Source organism: Channa argus, chromosome 9 (assembly GCF_033026475.1).
Source record: "Channa argus isolate prfri chromosome 9, Channa argus male v1.0, whole genome shotgun sequence".
Taxonomy (NCBI): Eukaryota; Metazoa; Chordata; class Actinopteri; order Anabantiformes; family Channidae; genus Channa; species Channa argus.
In genome coordinates this window covers 22,376,139-22,395,986 of record NC_090205.1, presented here as the reverse complement: position 1 = coordinate 22,395,986, position 19,848 = coordinate 22,376,139, and the positions used below count along the sequence as shown (strand labels likewise).

The 19,848-nt window shown below is 37.6% G+C and overlaps 1 protein-coding gene across 2 annotated transcripts; it reads left to right on the top strand.

Annotated features, from left to right (window-relative positions):
• The first annotated feature begins 180 nt into the window (after positions 1–180).
• On the top strand, positions 181–15,399 carry agr1 (anterior gradient 1). Of its 2 annotated transcripts, XM_067516173.1 has the most exons (8): positions 185–257; positions 751–888; positions 1,033–1,096; positions 1,468–1,520; positions 2,212–2,288; positions 2,446–2,509; positions 3,345–3,428; positions 4,680–4,851. In XM_067516173.1, the coding sequence occupies exons 2-8, from the start codon at positions 789–791 to the stop codon at positions 4,727–4,729; spliced, it is 492 nt and encodes a 163-aa protein (XP_067372274.1). In that variant the 5' UTR covers positions 185–257; positions 751–788; the 3' UTR covers positions 4,730–4,851. The 2 variants fall into 2 exon arrangements, with proteins under 2 accessions (XP_067372275.1, XP_067372274.1); XM_067516174.1 differs by lacking the exons at positions 3,345–3,428; positions 4,680–4,851 and adding an exon at positions 15,293–15,399 and having other exon boundaries at positions 181–257.
• The last annotated feature ends 4,449 nt before the right edge of the window (positions 15,400–19,848 follow it).

Genomic DNA, 19,848 nt, shown 5'->3' with positions numbered 1-19,848 from the left:
AGTATAACACGCCTTGGAAAAGGTTGTTTGATGATGGGCAACTTAACTTAGCATGATCTATCAGACTGTCTCATTCATACATAGGCCTGCTGTGTCTGCAAGTGTAGGCAATTTCACAATGTGCACTGGGCGATTACTCTTTATTTATAGCGCTCTTTTCTGACATACCTGTTTGGCTAGTTCACCTGAAAGAAACGTCTCATAAAAGAGAAGGCATATGAGGGTTGTTCACATTGGTGTTGCTTCCTGCTGTTGAGGTAAGACATCTACTACTGTATATGACCTTAGGTGAACAGAAATACTGTAGTGGTTCATTAAGTATTTGTATATAAAAAACAATATTTTGTTTTTTATGGGTTAGGGTTCATCTTATAGAGTTCCTGTTAGTGGAAAATTAGATAGTATTGGGATTTAAGTCATTGCTTAAGACCTGCATTTTCACACAAAAGTATTTCTAAGTTGTAGTAACAATTTTAAAGTATAAGGTGATGTTAATAATGCAGTGTATTGACGGTTCGTATTTATTGTATTTAATTACAGCTCACTAAAGAATATTAAAACACGGTAGCAGGTGGAGCTCTTAGCAAGGCATTGCATTTAGACAGTCAGTGAATCCCAGCCTTGTTACAGAGAAACAAATGAAATGTATCAGTAAAAAGTTCTCTAGGCAAGTGGAGTAATTCCAGTGAGTTAAAAAATAACTTTTTAAAAATGTCCTTCAACTGTACATCTGACTGAATTTTCCCCTAGTTTGCTGCTGTTCCAGCAGTGCTCTGAAAGGACAGAAAATGATGCTTCGCTGGGCCTTGCTTGCGTTGTTCTTAGGTGTCTGTTTAAGTGCCCAAGAACCGAAAAAAAGGAAAGTGAAACCTCAGTCTCTGTCGAGAGGTGGGTTGTGCTCCTATTTTTCAAGCAAACACTTGTCAAGGATTTTAAATTTAATTTGTGACACAAATTAGTTATTTAAGTATTTACTAAAGAAAAATGTGCCACATCGTTTCTGACTTTAATCACAGTTTTTTTTTCCGGCAGGATGGGGGGACAGTATTGAATGGGTCAAAACCTACAAAGATGGCCTGGCAAAGATGTCCAAGAGGTAAAAGTCTACATCTTCATAATAATCCTGAATGTGTGTTTATTTTGTTTAAATGAGTTTCGGCTCTGAGAACATAATGCAATTCCTAGTTTAATCTGCTTCTTTAAGGTTGGAGCCTAACAAATGACAGGATATGAACATGTTATTCATGTTATACTTGTTATACATACATATATATATATATATATAGGTCTTTTACTCTTTACAAAATACAAAAAATAATTGCTGATAATCGTTTATTCTTTTTATCGTTATCTGGTGTGGTGACTTTCCCAGAGATTATGTTGTGTAAGACTGCATTCACACCCATTATTATACTTATTGTACTGAGGAATGTGGTGACTTGTGTCTCTGTGGTTTTGTTCTCACAGTCAGAAGCCTCTGATGACCATACATCATCGAGCCAACTGCTCATACTGTCAAGGTACTGCAGTGATTCTGGTCCTAAAACATTTTAAATGTAAAAAATATACACATACACATCCTGCACTGTCCTTCTAACCCAGACTTGGGCTTGGTTTCATGAGCAGCACAATAGATGCGTTCCTTAATACCTGCTCTGCAGGAATGGTAAGAATTACATCCATAAATCACTCAGTTGGTTTTCTGAATATAAGCTCAAAGGAGGTCTCCACCAGTATTTCTCACACATAAACAGTAAAGACCACCTGCAGGCAAAGTCTGCTTTTTACTTTTGACTTTTAACAGGTTTGGGTAAAAATGTTGCCTATCCCACTGAATGTCTGAACATACAAACCCTTTATTTCATTGTTAAACATAATTAATCAGTTCACCGTCAGTTAAATACATTGAGTAATCTCTAAAAAGAAGACATAGGAATCCTGTAGGTCAACCTGCAAAACTTGTTTCTAACTTATCTGGCATCCTCTTTGTCTGCCTAAAAGTTGAAATAATTAAAAATACAGCTTAGGGCAGGGCCCACAACACACACCATTTTTAGTGACAATGTTTATTGGCAATTATTGGCAATATTTTTTACATCAGGAGGCATAATATTGTTTTTATAGGCATATTGTCATCACTAATGTAGTTTTTATGAAAGCATTTTTCTGTCCTCTATGTTTATATAAAACTAAAGATAATTATTTTAACAGCACTGAAGAAGGCTTTTTTGGCTGAAAAGTCCATCCAGAAAATGGCCAAAGAGGACTTCATCATGGTTAACTTGGTGGTAAGTAAAGATCTTTTAGGCACATCTATAGTTCACATTTCACAATTAACTATTAACTTAATTATTTAACTATTGAGTGCAAAGAAGATACTTTTGGTTTAGACATGATCCAACAAATTAAAACTTTCTTGCTGAATAACTTCTCATCTTTTAACAGGAAGAGACTACGGACAAGAATATGGCACCTGATGGCTACTATGTTCCTAGAATCCTCTTTGTTGGTAAACCTCATTTATAGTAATTTGGAGCTTTTGAAATGCCTTTTTAGATTTGCAGACTTAGTCAAAATCCACAAGGTAATATGTATCATCTGATTGTTGTGTCAGATGTGCTCAAGACCATGCTGTGATGCACTGTATGTTCTGAAGCCTGTCAATCATTTTTCCCATGCTCCCTCCCGTCCACCACAATCATTTCAAGCTCAAGGTGGATTTGAAAGTACTTAGAGGGTTATTGTAGCTTAATAGGTAGAGCAGTTGTCCTCAGGCCACAGGCTCCTGGCCAATTCTGGTTAAATCGAAGTGCAAAGGGAAAGGTATTGAACCACAAGGTGCTCTTGGTGGGTAAGGCGACCGTAGCTGCATAGATGCTGTCATCATCACTGTATGTATGATTGAGTAGCAATGTTGTAAAGTGTTATATAAAAAATGTCACAGTCACAGTAGCTTAAGTCTTTTAGGCAGAATATGGAGCAGATGGAATAGTTATGCTGAAGCGAGGCACACAGAATCTGGAGTTACTCATTTTAATGAGGGTATGGGAAGTGTTGGGGAAGCTAGGACTGGATATCCTGTTTTACTTGTTCCTCCAACTTTCAGCTGCAAGATTTAACCACATGATTGACACCTTTCATCTAATTGTTTCTCTTTCTTTTGCATTTCCTCGCTCTCTGAGTTTTAATTACTATTGCACTGTTTTAAATTTTCACCACCAGTCGCTTTTAATGACTGTTACAGAAGCACAAGAGGTTAACTGTGTAACAGCAAAACAGTCATGTCAATCAGATAATGGAGATCACTCACCAGCTGTCTATGTGTGTGACGTGTCTTTCTGCAGATCCATCTAAGACTGTGCGCACAGACATTGTTGGAAGATTCTCCAACCGCCGCTACACCTACAAGCCCGAAGACATGGAAATTTGTGAGTGACCATCCACTCATTCTATTGACAGTTTGGGGGAAAGAGGGAAAGAAGGAAGGATGGCAGTGAGGGGGCTGCAAACTTTACCTGTCAGCTGTGTGAAAACAGTCCTGAAAAACAAATCTTCTTTTGTCAATACTTTGACAGAAATTACAAACTCGATTTATATTAGATGGGCCTGACAGAGATAATAATGCACTGCTGAAATGCACTGCACACATATTCTTAAAAATCATACTAAATATATGAGCTGCCTTAGGCTTGAAAAAAGCAAATCTGGCTAGTGAGCATCTTTAATGCAATACAGTTTGTTAAAACAAAATAGGATGGCCTTCAAATAAGATTAGTGCTATTTTTGTTTTCACTTAAGCTATGCTTATCTAGAGCCTTACACAAGCAGGATTCACAACACTGAGTCACCACGCCAATTGGCTTTTGGTACTGGAGTTGTAATATTGACAATGTTGACACGGAATTAAATTTCTCATTAACTAGTGGACTGTCATAAAATTCAATATACCTCAGATGTTGTCAAAGACTGACATAGACAATCCTGCAGTTTTTCCTCTAGAGCTGCCATAACATTGACTTTTTTGCTTTTGAGAGAAATATTTCACCACCTACAGAATTTTATTTTAGGCTGTCATGAAGTGTAGTGGATGATATTTGTGGGGCCCAGAAGAGAAATCTGAGTGACTTTAGTGACCTTCAGAATCTGACTTTACACCTATACATAAACGGCATGTATCTTTAGTGGAATACAAGAAAATTAGATACAGAAATCCATGGTGGACTTTTTAGTCAGGCCGAAATTTTTGTAACCAAATACATGTAAAAATCATGCAATTACCATCGGTATTTATTGTAGTTTGTATTTGGTAATAATTAACAAATGATGTCAACACCAGCACAAAGGTAAAAGTCTTGAAATGTGCTTTTACTAACATGACTGCACATTTCTAGTCTTGTTAACACAGTGTTGGTTGAAACAGTGAAAGGTTATTATAATATTGCTTTATTAATTGTAGGCTAACTACTGTAATTGAAACAAAATGGTGTAGTTACTAAGACTAACTTGGACATAAAAAAACCAGATGTTTTTCAAAACTGCAAATGCCGTTCAGTTTGTCCAATAATAAAAACCAAGCAGCACCTACAGCTTTTACGGCCTTTATAAGTACTGTTATGTAGTTTAATTGAGCTAAAGATACTGCAGTCTTTAGTAATATGTGTTCTTTCTTTTTTCTACAGTGGCTGGTAATATGCAGAAAGCCAAAGTCCTGCTGCATCCTGAACTCTAACATGGCTCAATCTAATGTCTAACATCACTGTGTCTTCCAGTCAAGCTGGGCTGCCTGCTCAGTGGTCAGCACTGAAATGTTTACATGCTGTTCAGAGCTCAATAAAAGTGAAGTGTCCAGTTTCTTTTACGTTTGTGAGCTTACAGTATATAATAATGTGGGTATAAAAGGTTGCATAACTTTAAGATGTTTAGTTACACTTCAACATACAGTAATTTATGAGACATTTTAATTTTTCGGTTTTGTTCTTGCTGTCCTCATTTTCCCTTTAATTATTCATGTGATTAGGGAGTGAACCCTGACACAAAATAACAAATTACAATATTTAATTCAATGTTAGGAGAACCAGTAGAAATACCTTTTGAAGTGATGATCCGGGTCTAGGTTTCGACAAGAATTTACTGGAATTCTCTAACAAAATGCTGTGTTGAAGTGAGATATTTCTTTCAACGTGACAGTATGTATTTCCATTCGAAAAAGAACTGGAAAATGGAAAACATACCATGTCACAGATAATGTATTGTTTTTCCTATAGGTGACAGTATAATGTAAATGCCCAATGTGTGTATGAGTTTATTGACTGAAATCTAATTTATAAGTAAGAAAATTCTTAGATTTAATTAATTATATTGAAATGTATATTGAGGGCCTAAGCACAGATAATGTAAAGTACATGTAGGCATGTGACCACATAAAGTACATAATAAATTATATTAGTCTGTGTTCATCAAAAGTTTTATCAGATAAGTTTCCCTTCTTGAAGCTTGACCAGCACTATATAGTTTCCAATTTAGTTACTACTTGATCTATAGTTCCTGGACAGTCCTGCCAAGAAGTGTATTAGGTCTCAGATTGCATCTGTGGCTCTCTTGGTGAATAGTCCTTCCTGAAAACTACAAAAATACGGTTACTAAACACCAGAAGTGGAGACAGAATGGGACCATGCATGGCCACAAATAGCCCAGATGCAATTTCCAGCTGCCATAACTAGGATTAATGAGTGGCTTTAATATGTATTCATATGACTTCTGACTCATGTTCACTTTTTGAAAGAAAGAGATACAACATATAGATAGATCATATATCAGCAGGAGTCAGTGTTTTCCAAGCTTGCAACAGTGTTAGTGTGTGTGGGTGTGGTATTTAAAATAGTATCTGGATTTCATATTTATCTGCAAAAACTTGCTTGGCCACCTCATTTATTTTAAATAGGGTGGTTGAAACATAACAGTCACCTCTTCTTATAATGCAAACCAGTAGGACTCCACTACCCACTATCCCCTCAATAATAAACACAGTAAAAGTTTATATATATATATATATATATATATATATATATATATATATATATATATATATATATATATATATATATAGCGAGAGAGAGAGAGAGAGAGATGGGTAATAACTGTTTCTGTCCAACTTTTTTCACTACCAACATATTTTTGGATCTGATCAAGCTGTCTGCGTGTGTCATAAATGCCACACTCTATGCATATGACGTCTTATGATTCATTTAGGCTCAGTGTGATTAATGGCATATTCTAGTAGGTCCAACACACCTATGGTAGGTCCACTTTAAAATATGAGTTTACCAAACAAATACAGTAAATATAGTAGTGCTTGTTTGCACACTGCTTGGACAATTTAGCTATTGAAATAGAGCCCGCTTACAGGGAAACAGCTCCTTAATGAAGAGATGGCTGGGTTATATGCCATAAATCTATTCTATCTATTCTATTCTATTCCTACCCATTCGCTCATAAATACACACTGCTGTACACACATAGAACCACTATGTACATCTACACATTCTACACATCTGCACTCGTAAAAGCATATTTAAATGCACAGTTTTAACCCCTCCCCAAAAAAGGTCAAAATGCAAATGTCAGCTTTTCCTCCTTCCTTTTTAATTATTCTGTTGGGTTCAAAGAGTCGTTTTCAGAAAGGAGCTGTTCTGACAAAAGAAGGCCTGAGCTTACAGATAAGCTCAATCTGTGTTTCCTCTTGACACTTTCGTCTCTATACTTAGCCTATCTACACTCCTCTGACACACACAGCGACACTTAGCATTACCTCAAAGTAAATTACAATGTATCACTACGAACACGGTGCCAAAGAGATGGTTCAGCAATTACCATCTGGCTGTGGATGTTGAGTCAATTAATTTTCATTGGCGGGCGTCATCGTGTTAGCTGATTATGAAAATCAGTCGACACAAGATAAAAGTCCAGTTATTGTTGGTTTTGACTATGTTTTGCTTCTACATGTTTGCCGAAACCCAATCAAGGTGAATATTTTTTGCCGCAGCATCTGGTTCTGGGATCGTTCATTTGAGTCCAGATCTAGGATCTAGGTGCGTTACAATAACACACACAACACTAAAATCATAGGACATGTAAATCTCGGCAGATCATTTTAAGTTGTGATGGAGATGCAATAAGACACTTGACTGAATGACTGAATGACCAGCACATGTTTTAGGACATTTTAGCTTGAACCAAAATAGTAATTTTCTTTCAATGGCATCAGCTTTCTATTTCTGCCTGATCCTTAGCTGAAACTTCTACACGTTGCAAACATGTATTTACTCTTACTGTCTGTGATGTTTTTCATTATTTTGTCATTTAAATCCCGTTACCTTCTACGTTTTGTTTTGGCCTCTTTCGACTTCTTTTATTTTTGTCCACATATGAGGGATAGGTCTTCTCTTGTTGTTCTAACTGACCAAACTCAGTGTTGTGTTTTTCTCAAGACTTATTGTCTTCACAAGAGCAGATGTTGTTGTTTGGCTTTATTGTGATGTCCTGGTTGGAATAAGGTAACATACTGTCACACAAGATCATGGATTATTTTAGCTTGAGAATTTCACAAATTTCAGTAGCTGAAATAAGGGCAGATGAAAATCATGGCAGCTCAAAAATCATCATTGCCCTAAAAAGAACATGTTGAGAGGGCAACACACAAGGGGGAGATACTGTAAGACTGAGTGAATTATAAACGCTAACAATGGCCATAGATATTTTTAATGCCATTATCTCATGATAACAGGATACTTTTCTCATTAGAAAAGGTCATTTTATTGTGATAATGAGGTTTCTCAGAATAGCTTGTTTTCTCTTGTTTTACATAACAAGATAATTTATTAAAATCTAATATGTCTCGGCTTCCAAAGATTACAACTAATGCCTTATCTTTTCCCATTTGTTTGACAAAAATGTGATTTTGCAGTGGTCTAAAAAGACTCGAGGCTTTGAATTTCTGCATGATTGTCTTAATGTTTTACTATAGTGGTTAACTTATTTGATTGCTGAGATACAGAACAATGTTCTCTTGATCTATTTGTCTCACATATCAATGTAGTGCAAAAAGAGAACCGGGTGCCAGGTCTAATTTAAAGGGCATTTTTCATCTGGTTTTGTATTCTGACATATTTCTCATTCTGAACTCTTAAAACACATCCATCCAATAGACAGTTCGATCCCCATCAAAATCAAATGCTGCCACTTTGCTTCCTTCAAGAAAGTAGAGTATGTGTCCATTTGTGTGCAGCTCAATTCAGCCCTCTCATTCACCAGCAGCCCCAGAACCCCCAGAATCCACATAGTGACAAATGAATTAAAGTTTTCATATTAGCGGCAGCAGATAGCCTAAATGTGCTGTAACTGTGAGAGCTAACAAAATAACCCTATGCATCACCAAACAATTGGCGATGCTGTTAAATCATTTGCCTAAATCAATCCAATGCTGCTTCAGTCTTGTGTAAAGTATTTCCAGAATAAAACATGAATTGCTAAAAAACTTGCAAAGAAAGAATTAAGGGTCTGGAGGAATGGGATTAATGAGCCACAGTAACATGTCTCTTTGGAATGTGTTTTGAGGCATGTGTAGTTGTTTTGTAGGAGTGTGGTATTATTTGCACACAATTTAATTAAGATACAGGGTAGACGGACTTACATAACTCCACTGCACTCTCTGCATGCACACTATTTCCCTTTACATTTACATTTACACATATTCATTTGGCAAAAACTTTTATCCAAAGCAACTGACAATTGAGTGTTTTTTTAGTTTAAGTGCATCGTAACATTTGAAAGAGGTCTGTTTTTAACAGTCTTTTGAATATCGTAAACGAGTCTGCTAAGTGTGCAGAGTTTGGGTATATCAGGTGTTGGAAATCATTGGTACCCAAAAAGAAGATAGCCACAACCTGAAATACAAACCACTAGACACGTTTCCATTTCTCTTTACACACAGCACAGTAATTCAATTGTGTACTTTTGCAATTATTTATTTGCTTTTGTGTTTAATCTCTCAACTTTTCATCAATTTGAATTCATAACCTTTTTTTTTTTGCTACTTTAGTTATTTGAAATATACTAATTTGGACTCCACATTTATCTGTCAGATAGTAAAGAATCATGCGGTTTGCTGCACCAACTTATTCAAGAGCTGCTGGCACCAAAAAAACAGGCGCTTACAACCATACTACCCTGAACACACCTGATCTCAGTATCTCAGAGGTCAGAGGTTTCCCTCTTGCTTCCTGTGGAACTACTGTGTGTGGAATTCCGTCAGTTTGAAACATGCATGCAGATGGCGAGTAGTGAGGAACAAAAGGCGGTGAAACAAATACGACATGAATCTTATTGTGATATTCTGAAGTGCTGGATGAAGATAAGATCAAGACAATTGCTTCAGCCAGAGCTGTACGTGATGTGTCTAGTGGAACTGTTGCCTTCCAATGACATCTGAAGCTGCTTGAAATAGACTTTTGGATGGACTGAAGGTTGGCAAGGCAGAAAAGACTCCCAAATTTGTACCCTTTCTGAATTTTACCTGCCTACTTTACTTATGAAGACATTTTAGACAAAATAAACATGTGGGAAGTAAAGATATTCTCCCCATTTAAAAAACGGCAGGAGGTTGGTAAAATTCAGACTTAATGAAAAGGTACGAAGTCCATGATGCTCTCAATTGCACCGCTTAAACATAGACAGCTTAATGTAATTTAGCCTAGTCTCACTGATGGAAATGTGGTGGCCTCAGTAATAGAAAAACCTCTAAAAATTAAACTGGTCACGATACTGTCTAATCTGTGTTGTACTGGTGGTCACCACTATCTCTCCTCTCCACTCTGATCTTCCTCTATCACATTTTACCAGACTTTGTTACCAGACTTTCCCCATCCCAGAGAAACACAGTCATTTTCACAGTCAGAGACAGATTTTCCAAATTGTCCCTTTCATTCCTCTCCCTGCACAGTCATCTGACCAGTCACATCTTTAGAATTCATGCTCTCCCTGTGAAGTCATCTCTAACAGGGGACCTCGGTTTATATCACGTTTTGAGAGTTTTTTAGGCTGCTGGGTGTTGCTGTCAGTCTCTCCTCAGGTTTCCATCTACAGTCCATTGGTCAGGCCGATGGTCAGGTTAAACCAGGATTTGGAGATTAGACTCCTGGTCATCTGCTCCCAGGAACAGTCCTCTAGGTCCCAGAATGTGATCTGGGTCGAATACGACCGCAGCTCCCCAGCATTGGTTTCCACGGGGTTTTGGACTCTGTTTTTGGTCTAAGGTTTGGTTAATCTTTTGTTACACTGTTTACTTCAGTTTGTCCTCCTCTTTGGGTATTGAAGTTTGTGTTTGGATTTATTTTGTTAGTTCACACAGTGTGTAAGTTTAGTTCCTCCTTGTGGAGTGATTTTTAGTTGTGTTCACCTTCACTCATTCTTTATAATAAATACCCCTTTTACTTTGAACCTCTGCTTGTCGTATCCTCACTTGGGTCTTCAAACCAAATTACACAATCCTTCTTTTTCTCCTTTACTCCCCACTGAACTCTCACTACCATTGTTGCTGTTAACCTTTTTCTTTAATTTTTTATACTTTTTTAAAAATGTATTTTTTCCTAAACATCATCATTAAAAACTAAACGTAATCAATATATTAATCTTATTATTTTTATTACTATTTTTACTATGTATTGTTTTGTATCTGTATTCATTATTGCTGTTGCTGTTATCAACTTATTGCTTATTAATATTATCAATATTATCAACATTATTATTATTTGTTTCTTCTGGCTATCAAAATATAACTCTTATGATATATGCATCTGTAGGGGGCCTGGTGGATCAGCAATAGAGCATTGGGTTGTGATACAGAAGGGTGTGGCAGGAAGGGCATGCAGTGTAAAAACTCATGTCAAATCAACGTGCGGAACACATTTCGCTGTGGCGACTCCTTAAGGGTCAAGCTGAAAGTTGTTGATCTTTTGATTATATATATGCATGTGTATATGTACGTCAATTTATATATGGATATGTACGTGCTACTTACTATGTTCTCTCTTATTAGTATTAACCTGTTATAGACATTTATGCTAATAGAGTATAAAAGTTAAAATATTTTCCTAGCTCTTGCATTACTCCTTGCTTACCCCTTTCCTTATATTTATTTTAAAATGTTAATTTATTATTATTAATTCATCCATCCATCCATTTTCTGTCACCGCTTATCCTATGTGGGTCGTGGGGGGCTGAAGCCTATCCCAGCTGTCATGGGGCGAGAGGCAGAGTACACCCTGGACAGATCGGCAGTCTATCGCAGGGCCACAGAGAGACATACACAGACAACCATTTGCACTCCCATTCGGGCAGTATGGGCAATTTTTGATTTCACCAATTAACCTAACATGTATGTTTTTTGGACTGTGGGAGGAAACCCACACAAGCATGGGGAGAGAACATGCAAACTTCACACAGTAAGGCCATGGCCGGCTGGGGCGCGAAACTGCAGCCATCTAGCTGTGAGGCAGCAGCGCTAACCACTCCACCACCGTACTGTCCTTATTCATTCGTTTATTTATGGATTTTTAATACTCAATTATTACTCGCTCAAATTACACAATCCTTGAGAGTAGTAGTAGTAGTATTTTTTTTTTTTACTCGCTCATTCGGCTGAATGGCCTGTTTTGGGCTCCTGAGGGAGAGGCACTTTGAGGTTGCTCTGCGTGGGACAGTGTGAGTCACTATAAATCAAAGACCTCCTTACCTCTCTGTTTAGAAGGGAAACAAGCAGCAAGCCAGCCTTCTAGAGAAAGACAGGTCAGACAAAAACAACACACTCAACACAGTCAACCAAACAGAAAATGCAACACGCCAGCTGGACCACCCCGATCGATCTCACCAGGTATTCAGTCACACAACCCCCACCACCTTTATTTATTTGTTTCTTTTAGGTTTTGTTTTGTTTTCCTAGTTAATTTATTTAAATGTATTATTTATCATTACTTAATATTTTCCTCAAGTTATCAAAAAATAATAATCATACAATGTAAATGCTTACAGCATGTTCCTAACCTTAGTATGTATATTCGTGTCCTGTATGTGTCTTATTTATTGTCTTAAATATTCTCTGTGCCAAGAAATACAAAAACATATTTTTAGAAATTTGAGTTAGAAGTGTCAATACATTGACCTAAACTTTTAACTTTCAAACATTTTAAATATATTCACAGTGATAATAGTTGTTTTTTTCCTCTTTTGCTGCAGGTAGTTCTGCTGTGCTCTGCTGGAGAATCTCCCAAATCGCCAGACTTACATGATGATGAGAGAGCAGCCTTATCTTGCCATTGTCAAGCATATTGACAACATTGTGTTGAGGTAACAGGCAGGCCACAAATAAGAAAGATGAGTTCAGATATTTGATAATACCTGTGTTGACTGAGAGATGGTGGAAGTCACTGTCATAAAGCCATTTCATCTGTCCCAAACCCTCTACAGAAGACGCAGTGTATAAATAGATACATACTATCATTTCTTACCAAAGGGCAAACATATTTACTTTCTTGAAATTAGTCAGATTGCATTGCAGTCTTTTTTCACTGATTCTGTGAGCTAATAAAACAGCTGGTTTGTCCTTTTTTGCATCAAAAGTACAATCCTACTCCCATGAGGACATAGAGACATATAGCTCATAAAAGAATATTCATAAAACAGATACAAATACAACAGTTGTCCCTTAAAAAACTCCCCTTAGCAGAATCCATTGTAAAAGTTGGTGACATGATGTGTTAAAAAACAAAAATAATATGTTAGCATTTGAGTTGCTGACATCTACCAAGACAAAGCTAATAGCACAAACTCGGGCTACAAATGCAATCAAACCTGACGCTGTAACGCTTTTTACTCAAAGCCAACACGCAAAGCCTGACAGGCCTGATATTGCAATTTTACTCAAAGCCAACAACACAAGCTAAAACAATAAAGCCATAATAGTATTTAAAAGTACGATTATGGAGTTGGATCTGCCCCTCTCTAAGCCTAACTCTTTCTGGGGGTGGTAAAAGGAAAAACCAGGAAGCATAAGCTGTAGACCACAGGAATTCGCCAGGGGGACAAAAAATGATGCATTTTACATCGCATGTCAGACCGATGCAGGGAAGTTCTCTGTATGGAGGAATCTGAATGTCTCGTCATTTATAATACTATCTGACTTATTTTTGTTCTCCCATTGAAAATCGACAAAGTTTTGCTTTAAGTGTGGCAAACAGGGCTGGTACAGTTTGTGTGGCCCCACACAATAATTCAAAAGGGAAGGGAGATGGGGAGGGATGATGGTGTTGACCATCTCGCATGATGGGATACCAATAAGAACTGGATAAGGAAATGGACAGTGAGATAGAGAACGATGTAGAGGTGTTGTGCAAGATTAAAGTTGATTGGAAGGGGGTCAGTGACCCACAGTCTTTTTCACAGGATCAGAAAAAAGAGAATTACTTAATTATGCACAGACATTTCATTACTTATAGCACAGTGGTGCAAGATATAAATGACTAAATGTAAATTTAAATGCATCACAACCACGTTAGGAGGATCTGTTGTAGAGCCACAAAGTTGATTTCTCTCTTGTGTGTGATATTAAAAACAGAAAGCTTTCACACTTTCACACGGAAAACTGACAAATTCTGATATACAATCCTAATAAACAAGACGTTTTCGCACTCCTCTGCATAACGTGCATTGTCCTGAAGCTTCCCCCGCTCATTTTGTATATACAATTTGTTAGAAGTTTCACAATAAATGGCTTCCCCCAGCAAAAACCCATTGCAGCTTCACAATGTATCACAGGAGACTCCTCACCTCCGTCACTCTGCTCCAGATCAATAAATAAGCCCATTCATGCACATGTACCGTATGTAAAACGTTACATTGTAGGGTCACATTGGAGTCTGGTGAGGACGCTTGAGGAGGGAATTTGTTTTTGGTAAGATTGGATAGGGAAGAGTGGGACTGGGTGTAAATGAATCAACTCTTTTTTAACCATAGCGCAGCACGTTTTGAATATAGCAAGCAATCACACAACTTTGATTAGGAACTTGTAAGTATTGTATTGGGGTAGAAGGGACATTTTCAAGTCTGAGCAGGTACAGGGATATGGTTTCTCTAAAAGACAGATTCAGAGATTATGTTTTGCAAGCCTCCATTCACATCCATTATCATATTTGTTGTACTGAGGAATGTGGTGACTTGTTGCTCTGTGATTTTGTTCTCATATTCAGAAGTTTCTGATAGTTCTGGTTTATAAAACATTTTGAACGTAAATATAGACAAACACATCCTGCACTGTCCTTCTAACACAGACTTGGGCTTGGTTTCACAATGGGTGCATTCCTTCATATCTGCTCTGCAGTAATAGTATAGAACTATATCCATAAATCACTCAGCTGGTTTTCTGGATGTAAGCTCTTTGGAGGTCTCCACTAGCATTTCTGACACATAAACAATAAAGACACGCTGCAGGGACAGGGTCTGTTTCACTTTTATTTTGACAAAAAAAAAAAAAAAAAAAAAAAAGGAGTAGTCACTTCACTTACCTGACATCCTCTTTGTCTGCCAAAAGGTTAAAAAATAAAACGAAATAAACATGGTCCAGAAGTCAGTCTATTGTTAGTGCACTTCAAAATTGAAAATATTTTTTGATATTTGAGATTTTTTAAGATTCACGGGGAGGCATATTGTCAGGAATAATATAGTGCTGTTTTTACAGTAAGAGACTACAGATAAAAATATGGCACCTGATGGAGCTTTTGAAATGCATTTTTAGATTTTCAGGACTTGGTCAAAATCGGCAAGGTAATATCTACAGTACTGTATCTTCTGATTTTTGCCTCAGATGTGCTCAAAATCAAGCGGCATTGTACGGTTTGACACACATCAATCAGCATTATGTTTTTCCATGCTGATCCCTGACCACCACAATCATTACAACCAGCAGGTGGATTTAAATGTCTTTTCTGGCCCAAGATTGGTTTGTGCATTTCACCATCATTTTGGACACTTGGAAATGTCACAGTAGCTCAAGTCTTTTAGGCAGAATATGGAGCAGATTGAATACTTATGGTAAAGCGAGGCACACAGAATCTGGAGTTACTCATTTTAATGAGGGTATGAGAAGTGTTGGGGAAGTTAGGACTGGATATCCTGTTTCATCATGTCAGTCAGGTAATGAAGATCACTCACCAGCTGTCCATGTGTGTGACGTGTCTTTCTGCAGATCCATCTAAGACTGTGCGCACAGACATTGTTGGAAGATTCTCTAACCGCCGCTACACCTACAAGCCCGAAGACATGGAAATTTGCGAGTGACCATCCACTCATTCTATTGACAGTTTGGGGGAAAGAGGGAAAGAAGGAAGGATGGCAGTGAGGGGGCTGCAAACTTTACCTGTCAGCTGTGTGAAAACAGTCCTGAAAAACAAATCTTCTTTTGTCAATACTTTGACAGAAATTACAAACTCGATTTATATTAGATGGGCCTGACAGAGATAATAATGCACTGCTGAAATGCACTGCACGCATATTCTTAAAAATCATACTAAATATATGAGCTGCCTTAGGCTTGAAACAACCAAATCTGGCTGCAGAGTGAGCAATTTGTACTTAATACAGTTTGTTGAAACAAAATAGGATGCCAGGACAGACAGGACTTAAAATTAGATTAGTGCTATTTTTGTTTTCACTTAAGCTATGCTTATCTAGAGCCTTACACAAGCAGGATCACAACACTGAGTCAGCTGCCTTTGTATGAAACGTGCTTCTACTGATAGACATGTTTTTGGCCCCAATACTTGACACGAAATAGTTATCAAGATCCGGGCTTTAAAAAAAAGATTTCTTCGCACAGATAATCATTTTTACTTTAAATATTCATTTCATTAGAGTCCTTGACACAAAGTTAGAAATTACAATAAAATCATTACAGTAGAAATACCCTTTTAATTGATGATCCGGGTCTAGATTTTCTGGAAGAACTCACTGGACTTCTCCTGAAAACTCCGTGTTGAAGTGAGTTCTTGTCTTATTTTGTTTTTTTAAGGTCATAACAACAGGGAGAGTATTTATTCCCACTGGAAAAAATCTGGAAAAAGAATTACGTTTGATGTCACAGATAATGTCATGTTTCGCCATTAGGTGGCAGTGTAACATAGATGCCTGAAGTGTAAAGTGAGTCTCACCGGTAAAGTCTTCTTTCAACTCTATATTAATTATGAGCTTGTTTAAATTGTATTAAATATATTTAGGGCCTGAGCACAGATAATGTAGAGTCCATGTAACAATGTGACCACATACATAGCAAATCCACACTGAATATGAACATTGTCACATCCATAATTTACTCTGTGCTCATCAAAAGTTTTATCAGATAAGTTTCCCTTCGTGAAGCTTGACCGGCACTATATAGTTTCAAATTTAGTTGCTACTTGATCTATAGTTCCTGGAGAGTCCTGCCAAGAAGTGTATTAGGTCTCAGATTGCATCTGTGGCTCTCTTGGTAAATAGTCCTTCCTGAAAACTACAAAAATACGGTTACTAAACACCAGAAGTGGAGACAGAATGGGACCATGCATGGCCACAAATGACCCAGATGCAATTTTCAGCTGCCATAACTAGGATTAATGAGTGGCTTTAATATGTATTGATATGACTTCACCTTCTGAAAAAACATGATGTGTAAATACACAAGCACATATCTGCAGGAGTCAGTGTTTCGCAAGCTTGCAACAGTGTCAGCGCACACACAAAACCATATTATAAGATTAAGATTCATTCTCAAAGCCCATTTATTTTTTATTCCTTGGAATTCAGAGAAGATCAGACAACAGCAACATTTTAAATGGGTCAGTGAGTTTCATTTCTCAATATTATTTTTCGTAAACATCCACTGACGGAACTGATCACAGAGAAAAGATTAAATTATTAATTTTTTTTTTTTTTTTTTTTGCCTTTTCACAATCAGCACTGACATCCGAAGCGATTGTGGGCCTGCTTTTCTTGCATGTTTTTCGGTTTTCTGTCTCTCACACGGGCCCGTATGATTCATCCGAAACTCTTGAGATTTTCCAACTATTTTCCCCCCACTTCTTTTCTGAAGAAATGAATTTCATAGGCTTACACTCTTGGGTTTATAACAAATGCTTTCTACTCAGAATTTCCTTCATCCTGGGCCTAACAATTCTCTATCTGGCTCACTGTAGAGCTACTCTGTGCTTGGTTGAAAAAAGTTCGGCCTCCAAAATCCTTTCCAACTTTTCATCCCTCCAAAAAGCTGTCACACTGTTTTATGTACATAAAGTATCTCTAGCGTCAGTTAAGCAAAATGACAAAGTATTTGAAGTAACTGGAAAAATTGGGGAATAAATGTGTGTTTAGAGATAATCACCACGACAACCGTTCTAAATAAAAGATGTTTTGCACCAATGTGTGTGATGGCTATATAAAATAAATGCACTGTAGTAGAAGAACAGGACAATAAGCAGGTGGTCTGGGCCCTCACTGAGCCATTTCGAAAGGGGGGATTTTGTGTCTCCAAAGCCATTTATACCTCAGGGTTTAGGGACATTGTCCCGCTGCAGCACCCACCCTGCACTTTGACAAATTTTCCCTCCAAAATGGCAAGTGGTCCAGGTCCAGAGGCAACAAAACAGCCCAAAACCATGATGCTCCCATGTCGTACTTTAGTGTAGGATTGATGTTTTCATGTTGGTCCTGTTTATGGTTCTGTTTTCCTGCCTCACGTAGTGTTGAATTCTCGCTTGTTTATTGTTTGCCTGTTGACTCATGAACAGAAATGTTAACCAACTCCACTGAATCCTTTAAATCTTTTTAAGTCCTTTTTACCATATTGAGTGTTCTGCGTTGTGCCTTTGGAGTGATCTTGGCTGGGTACCCACTTATGTGGAGAGCAAGCACAGCACCAAACCATCTCCATTTATAGACGATGTGTCTAACTGTGGACTGATGAATATCTAAAGCCTTTGAGATTATGCTGTGACAATTTCCAGCCACATGCAAATCAATGACCCTTAATTGCAGGTCTTTTGAGCTCCCTCTGTCGTGAGACATGGCTCACATCAGCTGATGCTGTTTGTGAACAGCACACTGACACTGTTTAAGTGTTTTTATAAGTCAAGGTAGCTCTGATTCACACCTCCATTCTGGTTTGGATGATTGGACTCCAGGTTTACATGTAGTGATATAAGGGTGTGTTGCTAGGACTTTTTGCACCATTACTTTGTATTTTTAATGGGGGTCTTTAATAAAGAGATGAAAAGTCATGACTGTCTTTATTATATAAATTTAGAAACATTGTGTTTGTTGATATTTGTGACTTTGGTGAAGATCAGATAACATTTCATCACCAATTTATGCAGAAAACCAGGAAATTGCAAACAGCTCATTTAGTTTTTCTTGCCACTGTATTTACATAATTTATATAAAAAGTTATTACCCAAAACCTTGTCTATGTTACCTCTCAAATACAATTTGTTCTATTGCAAGCATACACCTCAGCATTAAACGTCAGAAAACACAAGGACAGAGGGACAGAAAGGGAAAAGTCTTTGAAGGTCTGACTTTAACTTCATGCTGCTACTGGTAAGAGAAAGGTAAAGCTGAGTGATTCGGTGATCAACAAAGTGGTATCTTAATTTCTCTTTGATCTGCAAAAAGTTCTAATGTGTTTATATTTAGGTGCTTTTGTTTTTTCATTTACTGTATTACTAGTGAAAATAAACATCCTTACATTTGTATTGATAATTATTTTTATATGTTGAACTGAAGGATTATACTGTAGTAGCACATCCAGTAATGCAGTATGTGCCCACAGTAGCACCTGGACAAATACCTGAATCAGCAAGTAAATGTACATCTGTGCTCATTATTACAATAATTAGAGCAAAAATAGAATGTGTTTAAGTAAGTCTTTTTGAGACTAACTCTAACCAAACCGCTGCGTGTGCTAAGTTTAAATGTCACGTGTCAGAGTGTAGACTGGGCACCATTTCGGCTTCATTGTAAGTAAGTGTGGTGCCTACCTCTGTACGGGGTGGTCATATTTAAACAGGCAGTTCACTGGGATGTATAATGGGCTGGGTACAAATGACATCTGTAAAGGATGGATACTGAACCCAGCAGAACCCGTTGATACCCCAGGGGTTGGTTTGGGTATAGACAGAAATTTAGAAATCATGTTTAAGATCAGGGCAGCACAGTGCCAAACGGTTTGCCTTGTTGCCTCAAACTAGAAGGTCGGATTTTGCATGTTCTTGCTTACGTGGGTTTGACCATCGTGCGGGACACGAGGGACCCATGAGCCACACTAGAAAAACACTGTCAGGCTCAAGTCAGATTCAGACACAACATGTAACAGGTTTGTGGGTTGGAGGTCGAGTTTGGCCCCAGTATTCTTGAGTCAGGTTACAGACATAATTATGCAGCCCAATCCAAACTCCTTTTCCTTTTTTTTTCCCAGACGTAGTCATTTGACTACTCTAAAGAAGTCACACCAAAATAGAACATTATGAAAACAAGGGAGGAACCTCTGAATATATAGAAACACTATTACAGAACATGCTGTCAAACACATACGCTAAAGTCCAAAGATCTTCAGTTTGACTTTGGCTCTGGGACCGTCTGTGACAAGGACACTGGGCTATTAGTGCTCGTTTGCACACTGCTTGGACAATTTAGCTATTCAAATAGAGCCCGCTTACAGGGAAACAGCTCCTTAATGAAGAGATGGCTGGGTTATATGCCATAAATCTATTCTAT